Source organism: Platalea leucorodia, assembly GCF_965183815.1.
Source record: "Platalea leucorodia genome assembly, chromosome: 1".
Lineage (NCBI taxonomy): Eukaryota > Metazoa > Chordata > Aves > Pelecaniformes > Threskiornithidae > Platalea > Platalea leucorodia.
The window spans coordinates 161,671,740-161,697,974 of NC_138823.1; the positions used below are offsets into that span (position 1 = coordinate 161,671,740).

Genomic DNA, 26,235 nt, shown 5'->3' on the forward strand with positions numbered 1-26,235 from the left:
CCGCTATGGAACACGCCGGTGTGAAATGGAGCCGATGGGCTTGTTTCAAGGCTGGTGATGCGACACAAAAAGGTGGTTTTCTGATCTAATGGGGCGGGAGCTGGGAGAAGTGGGTTTTGTGATTCATCCTACCACCGCCAGCATGCTTTTAGCAGCACATTAGCCGCAGCTTCCCATTTCTTATGGGGGGGATCCACTTCGGACACTGCTGCTGCCTTGCTGGGGGCTCTCGGCCTCCCTCTGTCACTTTTCTCTTTCCAGTGGATTTATCCTTTGTATGTTTAGTTGTACCACGGTGGGACAGGACCCTTTCAGCCCACGTTTTGCACAGCTCCCGAGGCAGCAGAGCCCCGCTTTGGAGCAGCTCCCCGCCACCACCCCGCCATGTCGGAGCCCTTGGCCAGGTGGTTTGGGGCAGCACGAAGCCAGCCCAGCCCATGGGGTACCAGGGTTGGATGGGGCGAGGGACCGCGTTCACAAGAAACGGCCCCAAAAGCTTCGGGTAGGCGCAGAGCAAGAGAGGGGGTTTGGGGCTCCCGTGGGGAGGCTCCTGAGAAGTCTGGCGGGAGCTGGCCCGGGGAGGGGGGCGAGAGGAGGAACAAAAGGCGATGCCTTCCCGCAAAGCCAGCCCGCAGCTCGGCAGCACAAGCGCCTGCGTCGCCCCGGAGAGGCCGGGGAGGGAATGCGGCCGCCCGCCGGGGAGCCCGCCGCGGGGCCGCTGCCCCCCGGGGGTGCCCGGAGGCGGCGGGGCTGGCGCAGCCGCGCCGCGGGGCCGGCAGGCAGCCGGAGGGGGCGAAACGTGCCGCAGGAAGCGCTGCCTCCCCCCGAGGCCAAGCTCCGGGGACGCGGCGGGGGGCGCGGGGGTGTTTCGGTTGTAGTGCGGTTATTAAAGGGTCCCCAGCCGGGAAAGACCCTGCCGCCCCTCCGCTCTTCCCCCCTCACCGCCGGGTGGCTGAAATGAGGTAAGGGGCGGCTTCAGCCCTGGGGAGGCGGGCGGCGAGAGGGGTGGGAGATGGCTCTTTCCCCCGAAAGGGGGGTTGCTGCGGGGGGAGGCCGTCCCGGAGGGGCAGAGCTGCCGGCCACCTCCCGGCAGGACGAGGCGGGAAGCGGTAGCACCGAGGAAGCGGCGCGGGCGGGGGGAGGCCTCGGCTTCCCGCCCCGGGGAGGGGGGCTGCCGCCGTTGGAAGCGGCTCTAACATGGAGGGGGAGGTAATGGAGGGAGGGCCGGCGCTGGGGGTAGGGAACCGCCCCGAGGTGGCCTGAGGGGGGCACGGCAGCGGCGGGGCGCCCGCCTCGGCCCGGCGGCGGGGGCGGAGGGGAGCCCTTCCCGCCTCCCCGCAGGGCGGAGGCGGCGGCGGGGGGGATCCTGCGCTCGGCCCGGCGCTGGGCTCCGGCCCCCCCGGCGGGAGGAGGTTCCCCCTCCCCGGAGGCCGAGTGCGGGATCGTCCCGCCGGAGACGAGCCCCGCGCCTCCACCCGCGGCCGTGTCCGGGGCGATGAGTAAGTGCCGAGGGCGGAGATGCCGGGGGGGCCGTGTGGGAGGGACGGCGGCAGCGCGGGGCGGGGAGCGCTGCGGGCCGCTGAGGTGATCCGGCGGCGGCCGGGGGAGGGGGCAGGCGGCCCCCGGGGGCGTTGGGGGCCGCCTGAGGCTGGGCTTCCCTCGCTCGGAGGCGTCGGCTCTTCAGCGTGCCCCAAGTTAGCCTTGAAATTGCTTAAAAAGAAGCGGCGTGCCGGCAGCCTCGGAGCCGGGCATCAGGTAGCGGCACCGCCGCCGTCCAGGCTGGGTCCTCTCCTCGGGGCTGGGGGTACCTCAGTGCCCATGGAGGAGCCGCACCAGCGAGCGTGTGGTTGAAGGGCCGGCTTCCACGGTAGGGCTTCGGTCCTTGCGGAGAAAGGGGCACTCGATGGCTTCAGCACACCCTGACTGAGAAAATGATGTACCCACGGGGGAGGTGAAATGATTTAACGTGCCCTCCTCTTCCTCCTTTGTGTCCCCATGCAGGAGTCTGGACTACCCTGATGGTTTTTTGGAGTTGAGGTAATGGCTGAAGTTGGTCGGTGGGAGACGGCTGGAGGCCCAGAGCACGGTCTGGGGTTTGCGCAGCGCCGGTGACCTGACCCGCAGCCTTCTGCCTTCGCTGGGACCGGCAGGATGGGGAACAGCGGCTCAGCGGTGAAGGTCTGCACAGATCACCAAGGAGGCATCAACTGGCTGAGCCTGAGCCCGGACGGGCAGCGCCTGCTCACGGGTAGCGAGGATGGCACTGCGCGGCTCTGGAGCACTGCTGACAGCCAGTGCCATGGCCACTTCCAAGGTACAATATCTTCTTTTTCCCTATTTTTTGAGTCTAAAGCCTGGCACAGGCCACACAGCATGTTCTGGTCTCTTCCAGTCACTGCAGCCTGCTGGGCAGCCAAAATCATGCTTGTTTTGTTTTGTGTTTTTTTTGAGTATTGGTTACAGTAATGTTAAGCAGAAGCTGTTTCAACCCAAAACAGGTTACCAGCGCTACTGAATGCATGGATCCTTTTACCCCAGGGTGTGGAACATAGCAGTTGATTAACTTACGTCTCTTTCTGGAAGCCCTCTGGTTTACACCCTGATGAAATCTGGACTTTTTGTTATTCTCTCTCTCTCCTTCTCTTTTTTTTTTTTTTTTTTTTTTTTTTTTTTTTTGATGTCCTTTTAATCATCTCATTTTCGAAACAATCTTTATTTAGAACGTCTTGACCCAGAAGTCTGGAAGGAAACCTTACTAAATAGGCTATTTTTTTTCCCCACGTTTGACACACAGAAATGTTAATTGCTGGGCTTTCTCATTTTAAATTGATTTTGCATTTTAAACAAAATTTATTATCCTTAGACTACCATCTCAATAATAAGAAAGAAAAGAAAAACTCTGTAGAAAGTACAGTCATGCAGGAGTCAGATGTGGACTAAAGATGTGATGTTCGTATTCTCACTCACTCATGTTCTTTTCTCTTAATAAACGGGGGGAGAAAAAGCTCTTAAATTTGGAATTTTGTATCCTTTTTTCTTCCAAAGAAGAAATCACATTGCTGTGATTTTTTTTGTTGTTGTTTGTTTGTTTTCTTGCTTGCTTTTAACTATGGAGTATTGTCTTTTTTCCCCACATCCTGCCATGGTTCTAGCTCCTGGAAAACTCACTGCATTTGCTTTAGGCTTAGAAATCCCTTTAAACCACTAATTAACTTTTAACTAGAAAGAGAAATATATTGGATAATATTCAGAATCTGGCCTATGTACTGCTGGTGTTTGGGGTGAACTGTAAAGAAGGTTGGCTAGATGGTTTGTGAACTGTCAGTCGAATCAGATAATTGTATGTCTTTTATGCTTATACACACACACAGTTGTTGCATAAATTTATATTGTACAAGCTATAATTACTGAAAAATCTGTATCTATAACACAGTTTCAAGGTTCCACCGCAGCATAACCAACAGGCTTCTGTGGTGGCTGCTTTTGACCAGACCTTGTCTGCCACAGGGGGTTTTGGCATCCTTTGTGTGTCTCTAGTATTATTGATCATTAAAATCTGACTGACAGACTTCGGTGCGGTAACCAAGATGCTTTTTTGATCTTCTCAGAGCAGGATTACATGATACTGTGAGAAAAATCCCGGTGGTTGAAACCTGTCCCATTTAAGCTGCAAAAAATTTTCACAAAAATGTGAGGATGGGTATAGTTTTGCTTATAGCCCTGGTGATCTGTTTAACTTTTGGCATCTGGTGAATTTGCTTAAGAGAAAACAAGATGTGTGTTTGTAACATGGATTCTGGTTCGCTTTTGAACTTCAACAAAGCTTTTGAACTACAGGAGTTGTGGTAAAATCTGGTTTTTGCAGTCAGTGAAACGAAGTGTTTTACTGGGCAGTCTGCTTTCCCTCAGTTTTTTTACCATCTCTTTATTCTACAACATGATTCTGTTTTTCTAATATCTTTGTCTGTCGATCTGTGTCTCTTAAATCACATTTGTCCTTCTTATATTTTTTTTTTTTTCTTTTCTCCTCAAAGAATAGTGTTATTTAAATCACAGTGGGGCCCACCAGCTTCAACCAAAGTCTGGGGCTCTCTTGTGATAGTGACTTAAGAGGAAACAGTTCTGATCTTGAAAGCTTACAGTCTAAATAACTAAAACAGAAGAGTGCAAGATAATACTATTCCAACGATGAGATAAGTGACAACAATTTCACACAAGAGATCTTGGACAAAGCTGGGACTTGAATCCTAAGGTGATTTTTAAATGCGGTGCATTTAATGATACAATAGAAAAATGACACATCTTGCTAAGCGACATCAAAAGTTTAAGGTTGTAATATTGATTCCTCCTTGCTAGCGTTGCCCTGTTTTTCAGCACGAAACTTTTAGAGTAGCAGTTGTGCCTATTTTTATTGTAACTGTAGAATCCCAACATACTCTGAATACTGTATAAATAATTGTGCTCTTATTCTTTCTTTCTGTGTCATTTCCTTAAAGGTATACTGATATTTTGAAAATTGTGTGTTTTATTCATGTTACTAGTCGTAATGGGGGAAGTATTGGCCGACTTTTTAGCAGATATGTTTTCTTGTTTGCGTTTCATTCTGCTTGGACAATGAAACTAAGTTTGCTGGTAAGTCTCATGTTGCTTCCTTTTTTCATAGTTTCATGCTTTAATTTAGGGCTGTTTGTGTCCTAACAATCAATGGGCTGGGTTGAAATGCAGCCTTTTTTTCCTGACTTCAGAAGAAGGAAGCAAAAGCATTAAAAAAATAAGCCAATTTTTTACTGGTTTTAAACTTCAGTAGTCTGAGTTTTATTATACTGATATTCATTTAGCTCATTAAGTTTTGATAATACTGTTCAATCTACCTGATTGGTGGAACTGTACTGTTCTACTCTTTCACTTAATTCTTATAATGATGAAGCAGTTTTCTGCTGTTAATTAAAAATGTTGTGTTTTATACAAATCCTTACATGTGAAGAACGTGGTGGTGCATTTAAAACTAGAGTTTCAGTCTGTTTGTTTGTTTTATTTTTCTTTTAGTTAAGGTGAAGAGCTGACTGGTCTGTCCTGCTTGCATGCACAGTGATTGAATTTATTTCCTTTGTTATTCCTAGGACATGAAAGTTACATCACCTTTTGCCACTTAGAAAATGAGGCTGCCTTCACGTGTAGCGCAGATCATACCATTCGAAAGTGGGATGTGATGACAGGTCAGTGCCTGGCCATTTACCGAGGACACACATCAATTGTTAACAGGTTGGTTCTGTGGAGTTCTTCCCTTGCGTTCCTGTAATCTATTATCGCATATATTGTCATTTTACTGCAATTCTCCATTACTACACTAATAAAATGGATTGTGTAAACCTTTGAGTTTATGCTACACGTGTTCTGTGCTGTAATGATTAGTTTTCCTAGCAACAGTGCTGACACATCCATAGACAGCAGATAGGAGAGAAATGAAAGGCACACAGCAGGGGAATTGAATCCAGGGCTAGGAATGAAATTCCAGAAGAAATTAGTCAATTGATAACAGATGCTTCTGATAAATAGATGTAAAAACATCACGTCAAGCCTTTGTGTCAGTAAGAGGGATGAAGTCAGGGCTTTTTCTGGAATTACTATTCCTGTTTGTGCAAATGAAGTTTAACATTAAACTGATTGCGCGTGACTGATTGGCCTGTCAATTTAAAGTGCCTCTTAATAGTTGGACTGGATTTAATTAATGACAAATAGAGCAGACAAAGATTGGTATTCTTTTCTTACTTTTTTTTTGGCGGGTGGCTGGGTTTTTTTTTGTTCCTTACTAAACTCAAAACACATACGATGTGTAGCTAGATTCTGTAAATAGTTAGGAAGGCTGGCTCTGTCTGTATTTTGGCACTGGCCTGATTTTTGCTTGGATCAGCAAATGGGAAATGTGTTCCCTATTCACATGACTTTGTTGCCAGTTTGAAAGGTTCCAGAGGACCAAACTCAGCTGACAAAGAAGACAGGTTCTGGTATTCCCTATCTCTGGTTTGGAAGTGTGAACTGTAGGTATTTTTCTGTTGTTATATGTTTTTGCAGCTACTACTCATTATTTTGGAGGTCCAGTAAGTTGAATTCTTGAGCTGTAATCTCTGATTTGCTCTTCAGTTATGTCACAAGTGGGGTGCTCTTGCTCTACCTTTTTTTGAGATCCTGGGCTAAGTGACATTAGGTGTATATCTCTTTTCCTGCACTCTCTCTATTTGATGATGGAAAGATTATTATCTTTTCACACTGTCAGTTACAGTTCAGGTTCCTGGAATGTGTCGTTTTGGTTTTTTTGTTGTTGTTATTTTAATTCCAAGCTATTTTCATAGGTCAGTTTATAAATAATTATTTGCAAAGAAATACTAATAAATAGTTACCAAGAATGAGTTCTTTTTTTTTAAAAACAAACAAACAAAACCCACAACAAACTGTTAGCTAGTATATATAACTTATGAAAATTACATAATAGTGCTGCTGGAAAAGATTTTGGAAAAACACAAATGCCCAAAGTTACAATGCAATAGTGTAAATATGTCTACATCAGTGTGCCTGAACAAGGGGTCTCAATTTTAAAAGTAGAAACAGGGAAGTGTTTGGGTTTTGTTGGTTTTTTTTTTTTTTAAATCCAACAAAAAAGTTCATAAATAATGTGTATTAAACAGTGATGCTGAATTGGGGTTATGTGTTCATGCTACTGTTTCTGACTTTGGGGTGCTTGGCATTGAAATTGTAACAAAAAATGGTTATGTAAAAAGAATGATACTGTTTATACACGCAAACTTTATTTTTTGCAGGATCCTGGTTGCCAAAGATTATCTCTTTAGTGGCTCCTATGACAGGACAGCCCGCTGTTGGAGTGTGGACAAGGAGAAACAAATCCAGGAATTCCGGGGCCATCGGAACTGTGTCCTGACTCTAGCTCACTATTCCTCCAGGGATGTTCTTGAAGAGGAAGAGGAGGAAGAGGAGGAGGAGGAGAAAGTGAGCAGAGACCTCCTGGTGACAGGTAGCACAGACTGCACTGTTAAGGTCTGGTGGGTGTCCAGTGGGCGCTGTTACCAGACGCTGCTGGGACACACTGGGGCTGTCTTATGCCTTATACTTGACGCACCAAACAGGGAGCTGTTTTCTGGCAGCACGGATTATACCATTCGAACGTGGAATATTGTCACTGGTGAGCAGTTGAAAGTGTTCAAAGAGCATCAAGGATCAGTAATTTGCCTAGAGGTAAGAACAGAGGCTTCTTCAAGAGCCTTCGAAGGGGGTATCCATATCCTAACTCATGTGGGTCTCAGCTGTCTTTTCATAAAGAAGCTCTTCCGAGACAGGTTATAAATGGTAAGCTTAAACATTCATGTAATAACAAAATAACAGTGCTCTGTGGCCTTGAGACAAATCCTCTTTCCCTAAAACACTTTCTGATATCCTCTTGGCTTCTAGTGGCTATCCTGGTCTAACTTCTAGTTCAGTAGCTATTTAAATCCTCCTAGGTCTTGAAACTCATAAGTAGGTTTGCTGGGAAGGCTGTTCATCTGAGTAGGATTGTGTACACAGGATCACCAGACTTTGAAGAAAAATAACCCGAGCAAGTAAACAGACACAGGGTCGGATAGATAACTTAAAAAGGGGAGGGGAAAAAAAAAATCAGAGTAAACCAGATAACTTAAAAAAAAAAAAAAAAAACAACCAAAAAACAAACCGAACCCAAAACCCAACCCAAAATTGTGGGCAAAAGAAAATAGGAAAGCATAAAGCTGAAAGAAATCCTGTTTTAAAAACCACACAGACATAATTTGAGAAAAGAAAGGGAGAACGAGATGGCCAAGACAAGAAAATGGGCAAGGACAATGGAAAAGAGAACTAGAGCATGGGGGAGAGAAATCAGGAAATGATGAAGGAGAGAGGGGAAAAAATTTAACGTGACCTGAAAAACTCTGCCCTGTTTTTCTGTTTGCAGTATTTTTCTGGTGAATGCTGCCAGGTTTGTTAATGTTGCAGAGGAGAAAAGGAGGTTAGGCAGATGAAAGAAAAGGGGAACTATCATACAAGCACTTGTCCTGTAGGCTCCATTATCCACCAGAAAATGCTAATGGTGTATTTAAAGAAGGTATATGATGGTCTGTAACTTAGTTTCGGGTCAGCAAACCTTAAATGTTTATAACTCTGTGTCTGACTGAAGTTAATGACAGTAATTTTTCTCATTACTCTCCTTGTTTGTGTTTGTTGTCCATAAGTGGTTTTCCTTTACAGAGGCTACAGTATGTATTTTTAACAGCTGTTTAATACGTGTTGCCTTTGTTTCTAAAGAAGGCAGTCACAGCTGACACTAGCAGACTGAAAACCCGATAGTACTGAAGGAATTCTATTTTCCTTCAGTTTTAGAAAGGAAAAAAAAAAACCCACAGAAAATCATGTTGCCCTGGAGTAATGTTTGTCTTGCTTGGGTAAATTCTCAGTGTTAAAGCTTGTTTTTATGATATTGTGGTAACATATTTTGAGGATGCTCAAGTAAATCTGTTGCTGTTCTTAGTGTCATGCTATGTTTTGCTGTTTAATTGTAACCCTTCTCCAAGGCACAGATTGGCAACAACAGAGCTTGCTTTAATTTAATTGGGCTCTTGCTAAAATTGTTACACAAAACTGGCTTGACCCTCTCCCAGAAGCCTGGGAAATTCAATTACGCTCTTTGAATGCTCAAGAATGAGCAATGCTTCTCTGCTTGTGAGCACAGAGTTAAACAACAGTTTTAAACAAACAGAACTTCTTGTAGGGGAGGAGAAAAGCAAAACCAATACATCTATTTGGAAAACCTGAACAATTCAAAGTACACAAGACTACTGCTGCCAAGACTGTGTTGGCAACAGGCCTGGTCCAGTCTTCTGCTAGCTGTGAGTAACTGGTAGCCCCTCACTTCTCTCATCACCAGTTGATGTTTGAGGCTAGAAGAGTCCAGCTGAGGTACATACTGCCCCCACAGAGAGCACTTCGTTTCTAGGCTTCTAAAACTTATCCCAGCTTAAGCAGTCACTGTACTGCTGTTGAATAGCTTTAGGCTGTCGATCTTTCCTAATTCCTCCCTCTTCCTTACTGGGTTCAACACTGGCCCTTCTGTTCCACTTGGCTGCTTCTCAACACAGCCCACATGGTATTTTCATTGTTTTAGAAAGGGGTCAATCACCAGAATCCATACAAAGATGTTACAACAGAAGGGAAACTTCCTGAATAGAGGTGTTTATTTTTTTAAATTTTTGTTTTCTTCTCAAAAAGCTCTTGGAGCCTTTTTTGCCTAGGTCTTCTTAGTAACAGTGTTGCAATCTGTGGCAGTGAGTTGGGTTAGTATTTTTTCAAACTGGGGGTCAGGAAGGACTTGGAGGTAGCTGTGCATTGCTCACAGTAGCCAGCAGTCAGTTTTAATTGTTGACAACAGTTCATTTTCTTCAGAGCAGAAGTGAGCTGCTAATTATACCAGATTTTCACTCCCCTGTCCTGGAGAAACTGAGTTAGTGCCAGCAAATAAAGCTAGTTACCTGTTCTCTGGGTGGGTATAATGCTTCTGTGGAGAGAATAAAGAGAAAAAAATAAAGACTTATTTTGATCTTTATTTATTCAAATAAAGATCCCTAAGGGAGGGTGACCTTTCAAAAATTTTGAGAAACGCTCAATGTGATCTCTCATCCTGGACACAGATCAGGAAAAATTTGGATATTGAGACCATATTTTCCCCAACTTCAAAAAGTACTGTTATTAACGGGAATGCCCCAGGATGTTCTAAACTGCTGCAAATTAGGTCTGGACTGTTCCAGTCATCTCCCATTACTTTCCAGTAAATACCAATAGTGTTGCTGTAGCAGTGAATGGAAATTCCTGGAGCTTCTTGAAGGAGCCTTTCTGGGTAGATATCCATAAAGCACACCCATGTTTTCCACCTTGCTTCCTGCAGTGCTGGCATATGAAAAGCAGAGGGGTGATGCCACAGGCATGTTTGGATTTTGAATGTTCCTCCATTGCTCCAAGACCCTTTAGGTGATGTTGCCAGCTAGCATAAGCTAGAGGAGCCTGAAAGCAACTCTAATCTAGCATGGCAGAATGGAAAGCACTGATGAGCTTTTAGCTTTCCCTTTTCCCCTGTCCTTGGTGGTCCTGGGCAGCGGAGGGAAGAGGGTGAGCTCCTCAGATATTCCCCAGGGCTTGTCCTGCTGTCCTGGGGCCAGTCTGTTGAGGGTGATTTACAGCTGAACGGATTGCATGTGGTCTGCTGTCAGAGTAGTTCTGCTGCAGGTACCAGCTTATTCTAACACCACTGTCCTCTTCCTTCCACTATCTAAATTAGACTGACAAAAGTTTTGCCAGGAGACTTTCTATCTGCAGTGGGAATTGTGTGCATGGTAGGTGCCTTGGTGGCCTTGACCTCGTAGTCAGGTCTTGACCTACGTAGTCAGCCCTGACTCTCATAGTCAGGCAAGGTAACTAGCAGTGGAGCAGCCAGAACTCTTCACTCTGTTTCTCCTGCAATGCACTGAGAGCTTGGCAGGCAAGGGACAGCAGCGGTTTTGGGTGCTCCCTCTTCATGTAAGAGCCAATGATGAGATTTTATAGGAAGCGATGGGAAAAAGTGAGGGTGGGCTGAGTGTAGTCACACAGCTCATGCTAGTTCTTCCACTTAAAGATTTCAAGCCTGGCTGAAGACCAGTATTTGCAATTAATAATCAAACACGCATTTTCATTAGCGTGACTGCCTGCAATAGGCTGAATAACCCTGACTTAAATATTTACTTGTGTATGTTTTTCTAAATGTCTCCAAAGTAGCTTTGCAAACCGCTCACAAGGATTGCTTTGTCCTTTGCTGATTGTTCTGCCTCTGAGTATTTATCAAAATTGTGCTGCCAAAAGCTGGCAGAGAGAAATGATCCAGCTTGGAATTTAGCTTGGATCCTATAGCAAACATTCTTGCAAGAAAACTCCTTTCTTGCAAAAGGAGTTTTAAATGAACATGAGTGGGCAAGGACTTGCTTCTGGTTTTCCTGCAAAAGATCCTTTGTTTAGACCATTCCCTTTAGTTGCCTTTTAAAGCTGACTAGAAGAAAAGAATGCTTTGAACTAAGCCGTTGCCTGAACTGCGTTTATACGCGTAACTGTTGTGGTCACGGGGACAGAATTTTTTCTTGTCACACCAATTAAATGAAGTGCACATATTTTTTGTAATTTGTGTTTGTATTTGTTGCATAATTCATCAGAGGATGAAGATGTGAATTAGAGGAATATGAATGTGTACAACACCTGTAGAAAAGAAACATGTTTCTAGGACCATTACTTTGCACTGCAGTAAAAAAGTTGAAAAATGTTCTCTAACAGCCAGACCAGAGAGCTCATTCTAGATGGATTCTCAGGAAAAAAAACAATTTCTTGCCCACAGGGATTTCGTTAGCTCGTTAAAATGAATGTGGTTTGAATAGGATCCTGAAAGTCTAACTGAGCCGAAGACTTACATAGTTGTAACTTGAGATTGGTCCAAGTTGGTGATTTTTAACTTAGCAGTGGTTGTGAACAGAAGACCCAGCTGGCAGACTGTAGGAACACTGACCCCCATGTGGAGAATAAGCGGGTAACGGTTGCAGATGTGAACTCATCATGGAGTTCCTGGGAGCCAGTCTGAGTGCAATGACCTTCAGAAAGAGGATGTGTCCAAATCTGGGGAGCCGATTGCCTCTCCTCAGATGAGGGATAAATTGTTTCTTATAGCAAAGATTAACTGGGAGAGCAAACTCCATTCCTATAAGGTTGAAATACCTTCTAAACCGTTCTTTTGCAGATATTTTTGGCATTCATATGGGTAGAAATTGTCTTAAGCTGCTGCATGTATTCAGTTCAGCCAAGCTGGTGGAGCAATAGAGTTGTGGTTGTCTTGAGAGACCAACCCTAGAAGTGATCGTTTGTTTTTTTTTTTTTATTCAAACTGTGGTGTGCCTGGGGGCTACAGCCAAGGTCAGGGTTGAATAAAACTGGCATTTTTTAATAATGAAACCTGTAACTACTTCAGTGTTTACAACCTGTAGTTTGCTACTGCTCTTACTTTGCTACTCACAAGCAAGTCGGACTGAAATTTTACATGGAATAGTACATCTCCGGTACTTTGGCCTGAGGATTAAGACAACTTTGCTCCGTTCATGTGTCTCAGTGTTTCATCTGGTTCAAAGCAAAGTCCCTCAGAGTAATGAGAAAAATTAACAGTCCAAAATTACAGCTATCAATGCAGTGATTTTTTGCTGTCTGGCTGAGGCTTTAGAACTGGGCATCTGACTGTCATCAGGTTTTTAATTCTTTTGAAGCTACTTGGGTTTGAAATGTCCGCTCCGCTTGTTAGTATCTGGGCTGCAAATCTGTTCTGTGTTGTCTGCTCTGCTACAGGTGTCCTTGCCTTGACAAGGAAGAGCATGGCAGGAGCTTTGTTGGGCAGTTAGCCAAAGTGAATGAAGTGCTCAAAAGCCAGCCAAGAAAAATACAGCTTTGAAGATATCACCGCTTCTCCAGGCAGTTGCAGATTAGAATATGTAACTGTTTCTACTGATCATTTCTAAACCAAGAGTTGACAAACTTGGGTATATCTGGAAAAATCTGTTGAGTGAAATTTTACATTTTTCCTCCTAAATCATAAGAAAATTAAATTTTTTAATAAGAATAGGACTGAGACGTAGGGAATTGGGTAAAGGTTTGCAGCCTTTGGGCTAGAAAAGCCCAGTAGTTATGGGATGGGGACCTAGCCCACAAGTATTTGCTGAAAATAATTGTTCCTGGATGCCCATAAACAAAAATGGGTGCCAGTCGTGGCAGCCAGGAGGCTTAGCTCCCACCGAAGCTGCAGCATGATCCTACATTTTGATGAAGAGGTCAGTATGCTTTGTCCAGCTCCCAAAAGGGGACAGATCTGCTGAGTGTAACGTGTCAGCGAGGACGTTTAAACCAAGGAACAGCAACTCTGTTTAACCCAAGGAACAGCAACATACTGTTTTGCCCAGTAGTCTAACAGAACCGGCGGATCTGGATTAGATGGCGTCTGCAGACTGAGGAGATTTGAACGCATTTGGAGAGTCCCATAACCGCTGCATAGGAGAAGCTGAGCTGGTGTAAGGAGGTTAGCAAGAGTCCTAGAAGGAGAGCCAGCAGAAGGTGACCTAACTAGAAATTAGTGCTTTGGGGACCTGTCTGGAAGTGGGCAGGGGAACTGTGTTACAGTCCCCCTTTCTTGGGCTTTTTAGGTAGTTTTCAGTACAGTCATGGCTTGAGAAAAATGATTACAGGAGCCCAGGACCTGTGCTGCTGGCTGTGACCCTAAGACCTCCACTGCTTCCACAGCAAAGGTGGCTTGTGCCCAGGCAGCGTGAGGGCATTGGCACGGTGCGTCCAGCCTTGGCGAGTTAGAGCCAAGGCTGCCATTTCTGCGTTGTTGGGGCATAGCCACACCGTTCGGATGCAAACTCTGAAAGAAGGCTCTGGAGGAAAAATACCGATTTGACGTGGGTCAGACTGGATTGGTGCCTCTGTCTTGCTCTTCTCAGACAGAATCCCATCTGCTTTTCATACACCGTCTTGACCCGTTTCAGGGATGCTGTGCACTGTTGCTTGTCACAGCTGCCCTGAAGCACGTAATGCTTCCTGTGCGTTGTAGGAGGGGACGGTTGCAGCCTGGATCAACTTCCCAAATCAGGGCTGCACTCTGGGATTTGGGCGTTCAAAAGTTAGGATGCTATAAATTTCATGTCCTTTTTTGGATGGACTTCAGTTGCATAATATCATGGTTCCCCATCTGTAAAGTAGGGAAGGTATTTGTTTTACCAGAAGGGAAGGTATTTATTTTACGGGAGTGTGGGGGCTGCTTGTAAGGTGCTTTGGCTAGGGGAACAGTATGTGATGATTATTATTATTATTTTGATTAAATATAGATATCTGAAGTGTTGTAGCTTAGGGTGGAGTTGTAAACTAGACCTATCTTTAGTCAAGTGAAAAAGGAGTCATCTCACCTAAATTGATACAGATGGCTACAACTGAGAAGGCTGTCCTTGTCGGGGGGGAAATAGTGAGTTTTAGGGCGTGATCTGTTTCAGACATCTGCTTCGGGATGAGATGAATTGTGCCCTAGACTGCAGTGACTATAAGGAGACTTATCTTAGCTGTAGGTGTCTGCATCAATTTAAATGAGATGATGCCTGCATCACGTCACTAAAGGCAGATCTGATTTGCAACTTCAACCTGAGCTGATAGCTCTTGATGGCTTTCTCCACTAATTGCTATTTCATGCTCTGTGTTTTAAAAATACCATGTAAATGAGAGGCCGTGTGACAGTCAGAGCCTGTCCTGGGTTTTGCTGTTGGCTGTGCTGCAGGCTTAGTCTGTGGCATCCGGTAGACTGTTTAACCTGTTAGTATTTCTGTTTCCATGCAAGGCTGAGAATCCTTTGCTGCTGTGCTCGCCTGCTTAAACTGGTGAGGGGGAGGAAGGTGCGTAGAAGTATATCATGCAGCAGCCTGGGTAGCACAGAGGCTTTGAATTTAATGAAGGTGGTTGGTGTGTCAGCCAGCTCTCCTGATCTCTGACTGGGCATCAGAAGCTTTTATGGCTCTTATGATCCTGGTGCTATAAATTACCTGAGTAAGCCCACGTCATTTAACACATTTTTATATCTAGCAAATTAGCAGATCTAGGCAAGTTACAGCTTTTCTGTTTCACTTCAGCACTTACGCACCCACCTAAATGTAGAAATGAAGCAGCGTAACGTAATGTACTGTTAAGGCAGAGTGGCATTTACCTGCAAGGGGTTATAACTTAGTGTTTTCCCTTATTCAGTGAGTGGGTTGATGCTGCTAGCAAGATGTCTGAAAAAGAAATGCAATGACTTGGCCGAGAACAATGCAGCGGGATCTCAACTCAAAGCAACCTCTTCCATTCAGCAGGTGCAATGTGACCAATGCTCTTCGTGCCCATTCAGGTTGAGTCTGGAAATTTAAAAGTCAGGTTACCTTCCTCAGGCTGACTGTATAGCTCTCAGTTTTTGTTAGTGCTGCTGGTCATTCCTTCTCTGTCCTCACTGAGATGTAGTTTTAATGCCATTGCTAAAACAGCTCAAAAGTAATAGGATGTGACATTTCAGAGTACCACTGGCTTTTAACAGTGGTATGTGTTTTCCAGGCTCCTGATGATTAGCTGTGAAATCTGTCCCATGGGCCACGTTCTGCTGGTAGGAGGTGTGGCATGCACTGCTCCGAGCGGGCTGGTGGGAGCTGCAGCCAGTGATCATCTTGGTCTGCCCGTGTACGTTTCTTACGTTGGTTAGCACACTCCCCTCGCTGTAGTGCTGTTTATCTTAAAACACCTTTTGTTTCATGTTCTTGTAACTCAGTGCAAACGTTCTTTTGCACAAAGCTCACTTATGATGCCTTTTGGGAACGGGGTGGTTTCTTCTGGGAATGGGGGTGGAGATGGGAGAGCGTGAAAAACGTTTCAACCTTACAGATACAGAGTGGGCAAAGAGTGGAGGCCGTGGGTTTATAATAATCTAAGGTGGTGGAAGAACCAGCCCCTTAAAAGTGACCTAAGACCCATGTCAAGTTGATTTGTCATTTGTTCCGCAGTTGGTTTCCTGAAGACATGAGGAGCATAAGGGGTTAGTGCTTTGCTCGTCACTTGAGCCTTCTGATCTGTCTGTCTAGAGGGGAAAGAGGGTATTATTAGTCCTTATGCAAATTCTGTTTCTTTGTGGGGGATCAGGGTTCCCCCTCCTGCCTCTCTGTCCTTTTGATACAGAGATTGCTGCAAGTCCATGAAGCTTACCTCGGACTACAGCCCGTGGATTGCTTGTGGTGACTGGCTGCCTTCATTGCACGGCCTTCTGACGGCAGGTGTTGGGCCAGTCCTCTGCTTGGAGGAGTACGCAATCAGAACTGTACCTAATGATGGCTGTTGAAACCTTTACTTTGTTTTTGTTAGATTTTTCTTTGGACTGTGGAGGGTTTCGCTGCTGAGCTGTCAGGCTTTGGATGGTTTGTTACTGTGCCTCTCTTGGTTTCCCATCTGCAATCCTTCCCTCTGCCATTCTTTGTCGTGTCTGTCTGGAATAAAAACCAACCTCCACCACTAGTGAGTTCACGCAGTGTGCAGGATAACTAGTGTCATCAGGCACCGGTCTTCCTGGGGATTTATACGCTCTAAACACACAGCAGAAGACACTCTGATTGAAGATGTTTAGAAACCTGTGTAAGGATAGTTAATTATTTAATCATTTGATAACACAGTCTTTTTAGACTTGTGGAAACGCAAATACAAAACAGTATCAAGGAAGAGTTAGCATTACCGAATATTGACCTTGTGCAGAGTGATCATGTCAAACCCTGGTTGATGTTGCATAGGATTTTATTTTTAATTCACTTTTTTGTTACTCAAAATTGTTGTGAAATTTTTGTTGTAATTAAAACTTACAATCTGATAAGAGTTCTTGTCAAATATGCTTTGCGGAAACTACACTGCAGGGTTTTTTTGAGGCTGTAATAATGTAACTAATTATGGAGGTAGGGTTAGCATTGTTAAGCTCACTGAAATCCTGCCTGCTTGCACTAGCAGATGGGCTAAGTTTTATATCTTCTGAAATGTGGGAGCTGTTTTTAAGGCCCAGAAGTCAATGGGCCATGCGATCGTGAAGAATGCAAGGTTGGTTGTGCTCACCATCCCTCTGTTTCAAGGTGTAGTTGTTGCTCTTTAACAGGCTGTTGAGTTGGAAACCGTGGCTTCGGATGAGTCACTTCAGTGCAGTTCTCTCACGAACGTGCCTGAGAGACTATTGCTGATGTTTTTTTCTCTTCCCTTCAGCTAGTGAATCGGCACTTGTATTCAGGAAGCGCGGACAGGACAGTGAAGTGCTGGTTAGTAGACACTGGGGAGCGAATCCAAACGTACAAGGCTCACAAACACAGCGTTAGCACTTTGAAATACCACGCTGGGATCTGTAAGTTGCTTTTGCTATGTTCAGCAATCCCTTGTCTCCTTTTCAATGTTTGTCTTTGATCAAAGATTGTTAATAGAGAATCTTGTAATTTTGAAGGCTTGCAAAATTGTCACTTTTTTCAACTCCAGCATGTTTATGCTCAGTATCAAACTCCACCGCACTACTCCATGTGGGAAGCTTAGATCTTCCCTCCATTTTCCACCTCCGTCTTCTGGCAAATGAAGAGGCAGTTGCTTTATTTCTGTTACCAAGGGAAGCGGCTTAAATCCTGAGCTGTCTGTGGGTTGTTTGTATAGCCGTGGTTTAACCTCGCTACTCTGATGTCTGTCAGGCTGCTTCTGCTGCATACTCGGGGACAGCAAGTGCTGCTGCTGGATATGCAGCCTGTGCCTGCCTCTGCTGCCTCGTAGGTACGTGTAATGGACTGTCCTAAACCAGAATCACATCTCAGATGCTCACGGCTTCTTTCTAACAGTGAGGCTTCCTGTTCAGGCTCTGGCCATCTCCTAGACTCCTTTTCCACAAGTTCTTTCCCTTTATCTGTCCTCTTTCACGTAGTTGTTCCCCAAACCAACTTTCTGCAGTAGCCAAGCATTGCTTGCCTTACTAATGCTTGGGACTCTGTTCCCCTACTGTCAATACTCCTGTTAGTAGTGATATCTTCACGTAACTGTCCGCTGTTAACATAACAGTATATTCTGACTATGAAACCTCCTCTTTTAAGTTGCTGTCTTGGTTGGCTTTCCTTCTGCACGTCATCTTTGTATTTCTGGGTTTGGGTTGCAAGACTGTGCCTCTGTTTTTATCAGCCTGAACCTCTCTGTGTGTCATCCTGGCCTTATCCTGCCACTGGCGTTAGACCTGATGTGCCGTCATTTGCTTCCCAAACAAGTACTTCTCTTCTTCAGGGTAACCGGGATGGCAACGCCTGTCTTAATCTAATCTGGAAATTCGCAACGCTTTTCTGATTTTGATTTCTGTACTTCAGCTATGAAGCGAACGGGTAACGCCAAATGAATGGTTGCTATTTGGGCCTTGACATCTCTTCTGGCAGGTCATCAGAGCGATGGTGATAAATGGCTGACAAATGCAAGATGGTTCACATTAGAAGAGAGTTGTACCTGCCCAGGCAGATTACAGTTTAATGGCAGTTGTCTAGCACCATGCTTGACATGGCTGACTGACCACATTGATAAACCAGTAACTGAATTGATTTCTTAATTATGTTTGGAAACGTAACGTGTAACCAAGCCCATAGGTAGATTTTGATTTTAATCAGGAAGCCTTTTTTTGGTCTTCCTTTCAGCGTTAGACCCACAGCACTACTTTTCTCCATTGAAAACAGTTAATCATGATTTGCAGTTAGTTTCATCTCTCCTCACCAATATTGCAGAACTACCCCACTCTCCCCTACCTGCAGGTTATAATTTCTGCTGATTTCAGCTTTTGCAGTTGGCTAGAAGGCTGAAATGGAAGGCGAAAGGGTCTGCACTTACATTGTTTCCTGAAGTTATTGTTGCTCAAAGATGCAGGCAGGTAGGACAGGGGAAATGAACAAGAAATTTTAATCCAGGATGAACAGTGGCAAACAAAATACTGATTTGGTGTGTTTCCCCCCTTTTAATTGTAAAGATACAAACCAAACCACTGAATTCATCAGGACTACCCAAAGGCGAGATAACTGTGCTAAGCTGATGTTGGCCTGATCCAGTGAGGAGTCTTCATGTCAGGCTGGGAGATGGAGAGACTGTCTCCTTCATTAATGAGACCTCCAGCGCTGCGTATTTTCAGTGTTGATCCTGCTTTTCATGCAACCAGCGTAGGCTGGCCCAGGCTCTCTAAAACCATCATAAAGAAAGTTTAGGCTCAAACAAAAGTTTCATTATCTGATGCCACCCCCATCAGCTCTGCAGCTTTCTCTCTCTTCCCCCTCAGCCAACCACCCTGTCCCTCCCATACACATACATTATTTTTCCATAACACTCTTTTTTTTTTTTCTTAAAATGCAGGCAATATTGCTGCATTTAGTCAGACCTGTGAAGAACATCCTGATAGTGTGATGGAAATGTTCACAGAGTTATTTAAGATCTCATTTCAAATCAAATGCAAAAATACTGGAAGTGTCAAACAGGGAGAATTGAATTGTTCCACTTGAAGGGTAGAAAAAAGGTCATGGAAAAATATTAGGGACTTGTTTGAATTTAATTTAGACACATTTTAGTTATTGAAAGAGGAAATTTCCCCTTAAAAATGAATTTATATACTATGATTGCTTGCATTATTGTAATATGTTGTAATTCTAAGGGGGAAAAAAAAAAAAAAAACAACTTATTACATACTGTGTAAATAAGTAATCAAAGACACGTTTGCTGGATACCAAATGTTGGAGCCAGTGTAGCTTAAAATTCTAGCTGTTCACCTGGGACAGATCAGTACCGTGTGTCTCTTCTCTGTCTTTCAAAAATGTGGAGAAAATACTTCAGTATAAATGATGTTTGTTATGGTTTATGTCACATTTGCACCAGCCCAAGAACACGGCAAGAATCTCAGCTGAGAAGTGGTAACCTTCCGTTAGCGAGCAACAGAATTCAGATCTATCTGATCAGTACCCAAAGGCTCGTTTCCCCAAAGGGTTTACCGTCTAAATATGAAAATATAGTAGAAGAATGAGAGGAAAAATATATGTGTGTTTCCAAAATGGCTTTATATTGTACAGGGAGTCCTGACAGATCTGAGAACTATGCTTTAAATCATCAGAATGTGTTTCTAGTGGCTTTCCTCAGTCTGCTTGTGGAATTAATAGCAGGGGGAATATTAAAGCTGGTTCTCAATCTGATTTACTTAATGATATTATGTTGGTTATTTCTCTCCTACAGTATGTGCACAGTCCTTTAAAATTTAATGCGGTTTATATTTTTTCATGTTGCAAAAACTCCGAGGGAACATTTAAAACCTGTTCTCCTTCCCAAGAGTCTCTGAAATTTAAGTACAAAATAAAAATGAATTGTTGATTTTGGGTTTTTTTGTTGTTTGTTTGTTTCACAGGTGGTATATATAAGCATATATTTAAATGGTAAATCTGGGTTAGATCAACAGCTCTCCTTTGAAACTCAGAGGTGCAAAGAGACTTCCTATATCTAGAGTGACAGTTCAAAAGACATAAAGGATGTCTGTCAGCAGCAAAATCCTGATAGCGATAGCTAAAGTCAACTGACAGCTGTGTAGTGAAAACAGCTCTTAATTGGTTCCTACTCTGCATGTGTGTAACAGTATTAAGTGATTTCCATTCACTAGGAAAAAAAAAAAAAATCTGTCCCTTGTTCCCTGCTTTACGTCGTTGTTCCTCACTTGCAGAATGGGACGCAATGCTTTTTCAGGATTGTGTTGGCAATTGAATTTATAGTGGCCCATATAAAATGACATTGATTTTCCACATCTGGACGTTTCTTGAAGGCGTACCCAGGAAGGACCCAGCCTCCTGCCGTTTAATTTGAAGTTGAAAAGCTGATGGCAGTAGGTAGCCTGTTCTCTCGTCTCTTGTTGTAGTCCTGAATTTACTGCCGTGATAATTTCTTCACCTCTCTTTAGGAATCCAGTGCCTGACTTCTCCCAAAAGACAAGGAATCTGTTGTCTCCAGGCAGTTCAGTTTTGTAAAAATCTTTCCATGCTAGTGGCTTTTGCAAAGACGTGAAATGCAGGGAGCAGCGAATATATTGCTCTTTGCAGTTCTAAAATATTTATCTCTAGATAAACTTGAGGAGTTTGGGTTAAGTGAAGGAAAGTGAGTGTTTATGAAGACAATTGTAACCCTTAAAGCACACAAATGTGCTCCTTTGGGGGCCTATTGCTAAGTATAAAAATGTAAATATTCAACACTGCCTTACAGTTCCCGGATGCAGCAGTTCTGGGGATCTGATGTGAAGATCCTGAAGTGCTGAGAAATTGTTCTTCAAACATGTTAAGATACCCTAAGGAAACCTGCTGAAGAGCCAAAATCCCTGGTCACGCTTAATTTACTTAAACTCCTCCCCCCTCTTGTAGCACATGTACAATATAGCACACAAGTTACAGCCAAAACCCTCAAATAATTCTGTGCCATACTGAAATAGAGATTACAGCTTGGGTCTTGAATCACTTAAAGGCTCTACAAAGCTGATCTGTGCTTGCAAAGATCCTAAGCTACAGGATTTAGCTGAAGAAATCTACCCCACTGAAAGAATTTATAAAGCTGCTTTGTAAAGCTGCCTGCACATGCCACTCACCTCTGAGGGCAGACGATTTAACTGTGGTATTTCAACAGAGATGGCCATACCTATTGATAGTAAGCTTAGGGTTGAAAATGGGGGGAAAAAAGGGTATGTTTTAACGAAGCTAAGGCCAAATTGATATTATTAGTATCATCAGAGGTGGTAACGCTGATTCTGTGGTTTGCAGCTCCGCTGTACAGATGCTTCTGCTGCTTGATGCAGCAGCAGAAGTGATGAAGATACTGTAGTACTGAATGGAAACCTGGAAATAACTGTGGTAAAACAAATGGAAGGCTTAGTGGAAATCCTTAAAGCCAGACTTGAGATAAATTGCCTGCTTAGAATTATTGAGGCATGTTTAGGCAGGGAAATATGCGTGGAAGAGAAGAGCAGAAATAGATATTTGAAGTGTGTGTGGAGTGAAATGCCGATGTATGTAGGAACTTCAGGCTTAAGGCAGTTCAGTGAAAAACATCAATGAAAACAAGCGTGCTGGGGTCAGCGAAATGAAAATTATCTGGACTTGCAATAACCGAGAAGAGAATCAAGCCCAAAAATGATACGTCGTGGTCCTTTGTGAACCAGTGTTAGGTACGTTTTGAACTCGCATGAGCTGATCTTACGTGGCTGCTGACATCTGGCCGTGTGCTCTGTTGTGTGGTTGCGTTGCAGTGTTCACGGGAAGCGGTGATGCCTGCGCGAGAGCTTTCAATTCCAAGAGCGGTGTCCTGCAGAAGATCTTTCGAGGGCACAAGTTCATCATCAACTGCATCCAGGTCAGGAAGGGGTTTCTTTTTGCTGGGATTTCTCACTTCGGATTGCTCCCTCGTTTGGTTTGTGGGAGTTGGTGTGGCTAGCTGCTCTGTGTGTCTTGGGCTGGATGTTGCGCTAGGGTAAGACGAAAAGTAACGGACTTGAATATTCCTTTTGTAATTTTAGACAAACTCGATAATAATGAGGATAAGTGAAACCACAGAACGAGTCCTCAGAGACAGTCCTTTGTGTGTGATTGGAGGTTTTTCAGGTCGGGTTAGACAAGCAACCGTAAGAAATGAGACAGATGTAACTGATCCTGTGTAGGGGCAGGGAGTGGACGCCAACCTCATGAGACCCCTTCCGTTACAAGACGCTGATGATACATGTTTGCAGTGCTCTAGGCGGAGGAGACGTTCCTGCTTTATCCCAGCAGAATAATATGCGGTGTTATACCCCTAACCCCCCGGGCATGGCATCCCTCAACAGGCTGGCGACTGCTCACCGTCCTTTCTGATCTTAGGGAAGAGCTAGTGGTGATTTCCATGTGCTACCTGTATATAAACGTTTATATAAAATATTGCCATCAGGATCTGTTTTTCTGAAGGGATGAAGATGACGAAGCAGCTCGGTATTGATGTCTGGCCCACATCCTACCAGGCAAATGGAAGAGTCTCTGCCACTGGCTTAAAATTTTTCTGAAAGTTAATTTAAGTCCCTGAAAAGTTGCTTGCATATTGTCCAGGCTCGATACTGGCGTTTAAAAGTTAAAAGGGGAGGAATTAGTAATCCTTGGTGGCAATGCAAAGACCAGTATCATGCAAGGAACCCTGGGGGGAAAACTTGAATCTTTAGATGCTTTGTGCAAGTAAGAGTCCACATCTCCCTGCCTCAGGGTCTCAGCAAAAGCTGCGTGCGGGAGGAGGATTTTGATGATGGACATGAGACACTGTGGGTATTTCTGGCAGGCTGACAGTCGAAAGGAAAAGGAGAGGGGATAAGAGTCCTTTTGGAGTTGATCCCAAGCGTAGAGAGTTGTAAATAGGGTTGTCTTTTGTATATTTTTTGTGGATTAGCAAGTGGCTAGTTGGTCTTAAACTGCACACTCTTGGGTATCGACCAGTTGGCTGTGGAGCAGGTGGTCACCTGGATGTATTTGGCTGATAGCGGATACGATCACTCTGTGCAGCTCCTAAGTCTTGACAACACCAGAGCTTGGCTTCGTATTTTTTTTGTAATTTCATTTCCAAGTGCACAGGGCAAAAAAATCCCGGGAAGAGACAGGACTGAGAAGTGGCGACCTTAATATGATCTTACGTATATTAATGAGGGATGGATGAGGGGGCTGTGGTTGTGCGGTGCTTCACGCTGATGTAAGCCAGGCTGCCGGTGGGATGCTCGCTATCACGGCCCGCCTCCGGCGACTGCGAGTGCCCGTGGCGGACAGACTGACGCAGGAAGGGGAAGATGATCAAGACCCACGGCTTACTTCTAGGGCGGGGTGAGGACAACTGGAAACATTACCAACAGCAGCAAATGTTTCATCAAGGAACTGAAACTACGGGGGGGGGAATCGAGGTTAAATTTCTGCAGGTTTGGAAGAACAACAAATTTTGAAGAGGAATTGTACCTATAACTTCCTGCAAAGGAAGTGAGAAGGGAAGCATTCCTGACCCCTCCCCCCTGCTGCCCACTGATGCTGATTTTGGTGCCTCCTTAAGCTTCATCTTCAAAACCAGCAGCCTGAAATCAGCCCAGAAATTCCCAGCTACAGCCTACTCTGACATCGAGTTTAGTTCCCCATTGCTTTTCTGGTGGGTTTAGGTTATAAATAACTCTTGCTGTTTATATTTTATGGCTCTGTGAAGTGGCTGAGAAATGAGTCCTGACGTGGTAATGTCTCATCCCACTTCAGCAGCTTTTGTGATAATTTATACTGGCTCTTGCAATGAGCTATCAGGCCTTAAGTGTTAGGATCAAGCTGTGTTTGCTCTGATTTGTGACAGTTGGATTGTGCCGATTCCGAGCTGTACGGTTTGGTATTAAATGTGACCCTGTTGTTCCAGATCCACAACGAGCTCCTCTACACAGCTTCCCACGATGGCACGCTAAGGATTTGGGACATCCGGGGAATATGCAAGAGAAATAAGCGGCGTTTGAAGAAGGAGAGGTCTGCCCAGGGCAGGAGCTCTCAGAAGGGCAGTCTGTCTCGTCTCTTCAACAATAAAGTCGGCTGTATGGTACAGCAAGAAAATGGGGAACACGAGGCCGTTGAACTAATGTGACTGTCCAGAAGAGACTTTCCATCCGTGACCAAAGCTGAACCTTTTGTTTTCTGCACCACTGTGTCCATGTAAACCAGAACTTGGAAAGAGATGGGAGAAGGCTTTGCTTGAACCTCTTTTTCAGGAGCCGGGATTCTCTGTGACTGTCGGACGGCGCCAAGGCAGGTATTGTCAGGAGGGACTGCGGTGCGGTTCAGGTGATGTACCTCTGCGTGTAATTAAGAACTTTACCCAGGACTGCTTGTTTTCAGTTCCCCCTGGCACAGAGGTGTTGCACGCTTCTGCCTGTCTAGTATCTAGCGCTGTTTTCTCCCGTTCCTGCTGCCCGCTCACGTGCCCTCTGTTCGGCCGTGTGTAGAAATGAAAGGTGCGCTGCAGTACGACTGCCAATGCAATTCTCACAGCTGACCTTCGGGTCAGTTTTTTGCTGATGAGCCCAGCTAACGCAGGACGGCATGGCTCAGCAGGAGGAGCTCAAAGCAGGCTGGACACCTCTCTGGGAAGCAGGGAGTAGTAGGACAGAAATTAATTTTTTTTTTTTTTTAACAAAACGTAAGCTAGCGAACAAGCGAAACCTTTTGTACCAAGGTCAGCTCTTCGCCAAGGCACAGCAGTTGTCCTCCTCCCAACAGCCTGGCGGGTTCTTTTTTTACCTTTTACGATCTTGCACTTAGCAAAGGAAGCATCAGCGGCCTCACGTGTCTGTGTGCTGCGGGGGGAGCGTGCTCCAGCCGCCCGCTTACCCCAGGCCCGGTTCCCCAGGTGGGAGGCTCCTGGCGGGCACGGAAGAGTTCCTTCGGCACCAGGTCTACGGTGGTGAGTGCAGCGCCTCTGGGCAGCCTGGCCCACTGCTTGACTGTCCTGGGCGGGGAAAGGTTTTCCTTGTACCCACCGGGAATGTCAAATTGTGGGATATTTTCAGGGGAGAGGAGAGCAAAGTGAGGAAATTTATTGGGCGCTCTAGATGTGCTGTCTTTCCTCCTCCGGAGGCTACGCCTGGCCTTGGGTTGCTAGGAGCATCAGAGAAGCGGTCAAACTCAAGAGAAGTTCTCCCAGTCTTTTTCCAGGTTCATCCCTCTGATAACCACTGAGCCATGAATAAACAAGGGTTCTTCTATTTTTCTATTGGCAGATATAACTCTTTGTAGAACCAGTATAAAAATATCTAACCACATGTTTTTATTTTTATGGCTTTATTTATTCTGTACTACAGCAAGATAAAAATGCTGTAATCCTTTTTTAGAATGGACTAATAAACATGTGGCATCTACAGACAACGAACCGTCTAGTTTTTATTTTCCTCTCATTTTAAGGGGATGTGGCTGGCTGCAGATGCACAGCAGGTAAGAATGGATGGAATATGGAAAAAAAACCAAAAAACAGAACTACTTTTGGAAACATTTCTTGCCTTTCCCTTACTGCTGGGGCTGGAGTCAGGCCGTCCTGCCTCCCGCCAGCCACCAGAGCTCGGTTTCCCTGCCCCGGGGAAGGAGTGAGCCCAGCCTTAAGGGAAAGCTCAGCGCTCGCCGTGGTGGCACTGAAGACCCCCGCTCCGAAACCGTAACCCTGCGTCACGGGGCCGGGTCTGCCAGCGCGGCTCCGTGCCCTGCTCACCTCTCCTGATGAGCAGCCTCCTCAGCCCTTACCTGGCAGGTTTCCGCATCTAGTAGGAAACAGCATTTTAATTATGTTAAATGCCTACCAGGAGACTAATTTGGGAGGTCATCTGCATAGCGTAGGCTTCATTCCAGTGTAAACTGTCAGCGTAGCTCGGTGCTGGCCCTGTGGGAAATGTGTATGAGATGGTGGCTCTCGGTTGCTGGGGTGATGGCTTGCTATGCGGCTCATTTTATTTGTATTTTGCCTCTGAGGTCAATGCTAAGCAGGAGGCCTCCGGCAGAGATGGACAGCGTTGCACAGATGGTCCGGGCTATACTT

At 45.0% G+C, this 26,235-nt stretch overlaps 1 protein-coding gene across 1 annotated transcript; it reads left to right on the top strand.

Moving 5' to 3' along the window:
* Positions 1–24,344, top strand: WDR86 (WD repeat domain 86). The gene is made up of 7 exons (XM_082308470.1): positions 1–72; positions 2,002–2,314; positions 5,121–5,262; positions 6,816–7,248; positions 16,876–17,011; positions 21,932–22,035; positions 24,079–24,344. Exons 2-7 carry the CDS (start codon positions 2,152–2,154, stop codon positions 24,295–24,297), a joined length of 1,197 nt encoding a protein of 398 aa, XP_082164596.1. The 5' UTR covers positions 1–72; positions 2,002–2,151; the 3' UTR covers positions 24,298–24,344.
* The last annotated feature ends 1,891 nt before the right edge of the window (positions 24,345–26,235 follow it).

Excerpts from the sequence above, each read along its gene's own strand:
- WDR86 (XM_082308470.1), top strand. The coding sequence starts at position 2,152 with ATGGGGAACAGCGGCTCAGCGGTGAAGGTCTGCACAGATCACCAAGGA. Across the intron at positions 2,315-5,120 it reads GTGCCATGGCCACTTCCAAG|GACATGAAAGTTACATCACC; the intron begins GTACAATATCTT and ends TGTTATTCCTAG. Across the intron at positions 17,012-21,931 it reads GAAATACCACGCTGGGATCT|TGTTCACGGGAAGCGGTGAT; the intron begins GTAAGTTGCTTT and ends GTTGCGTTGCAG.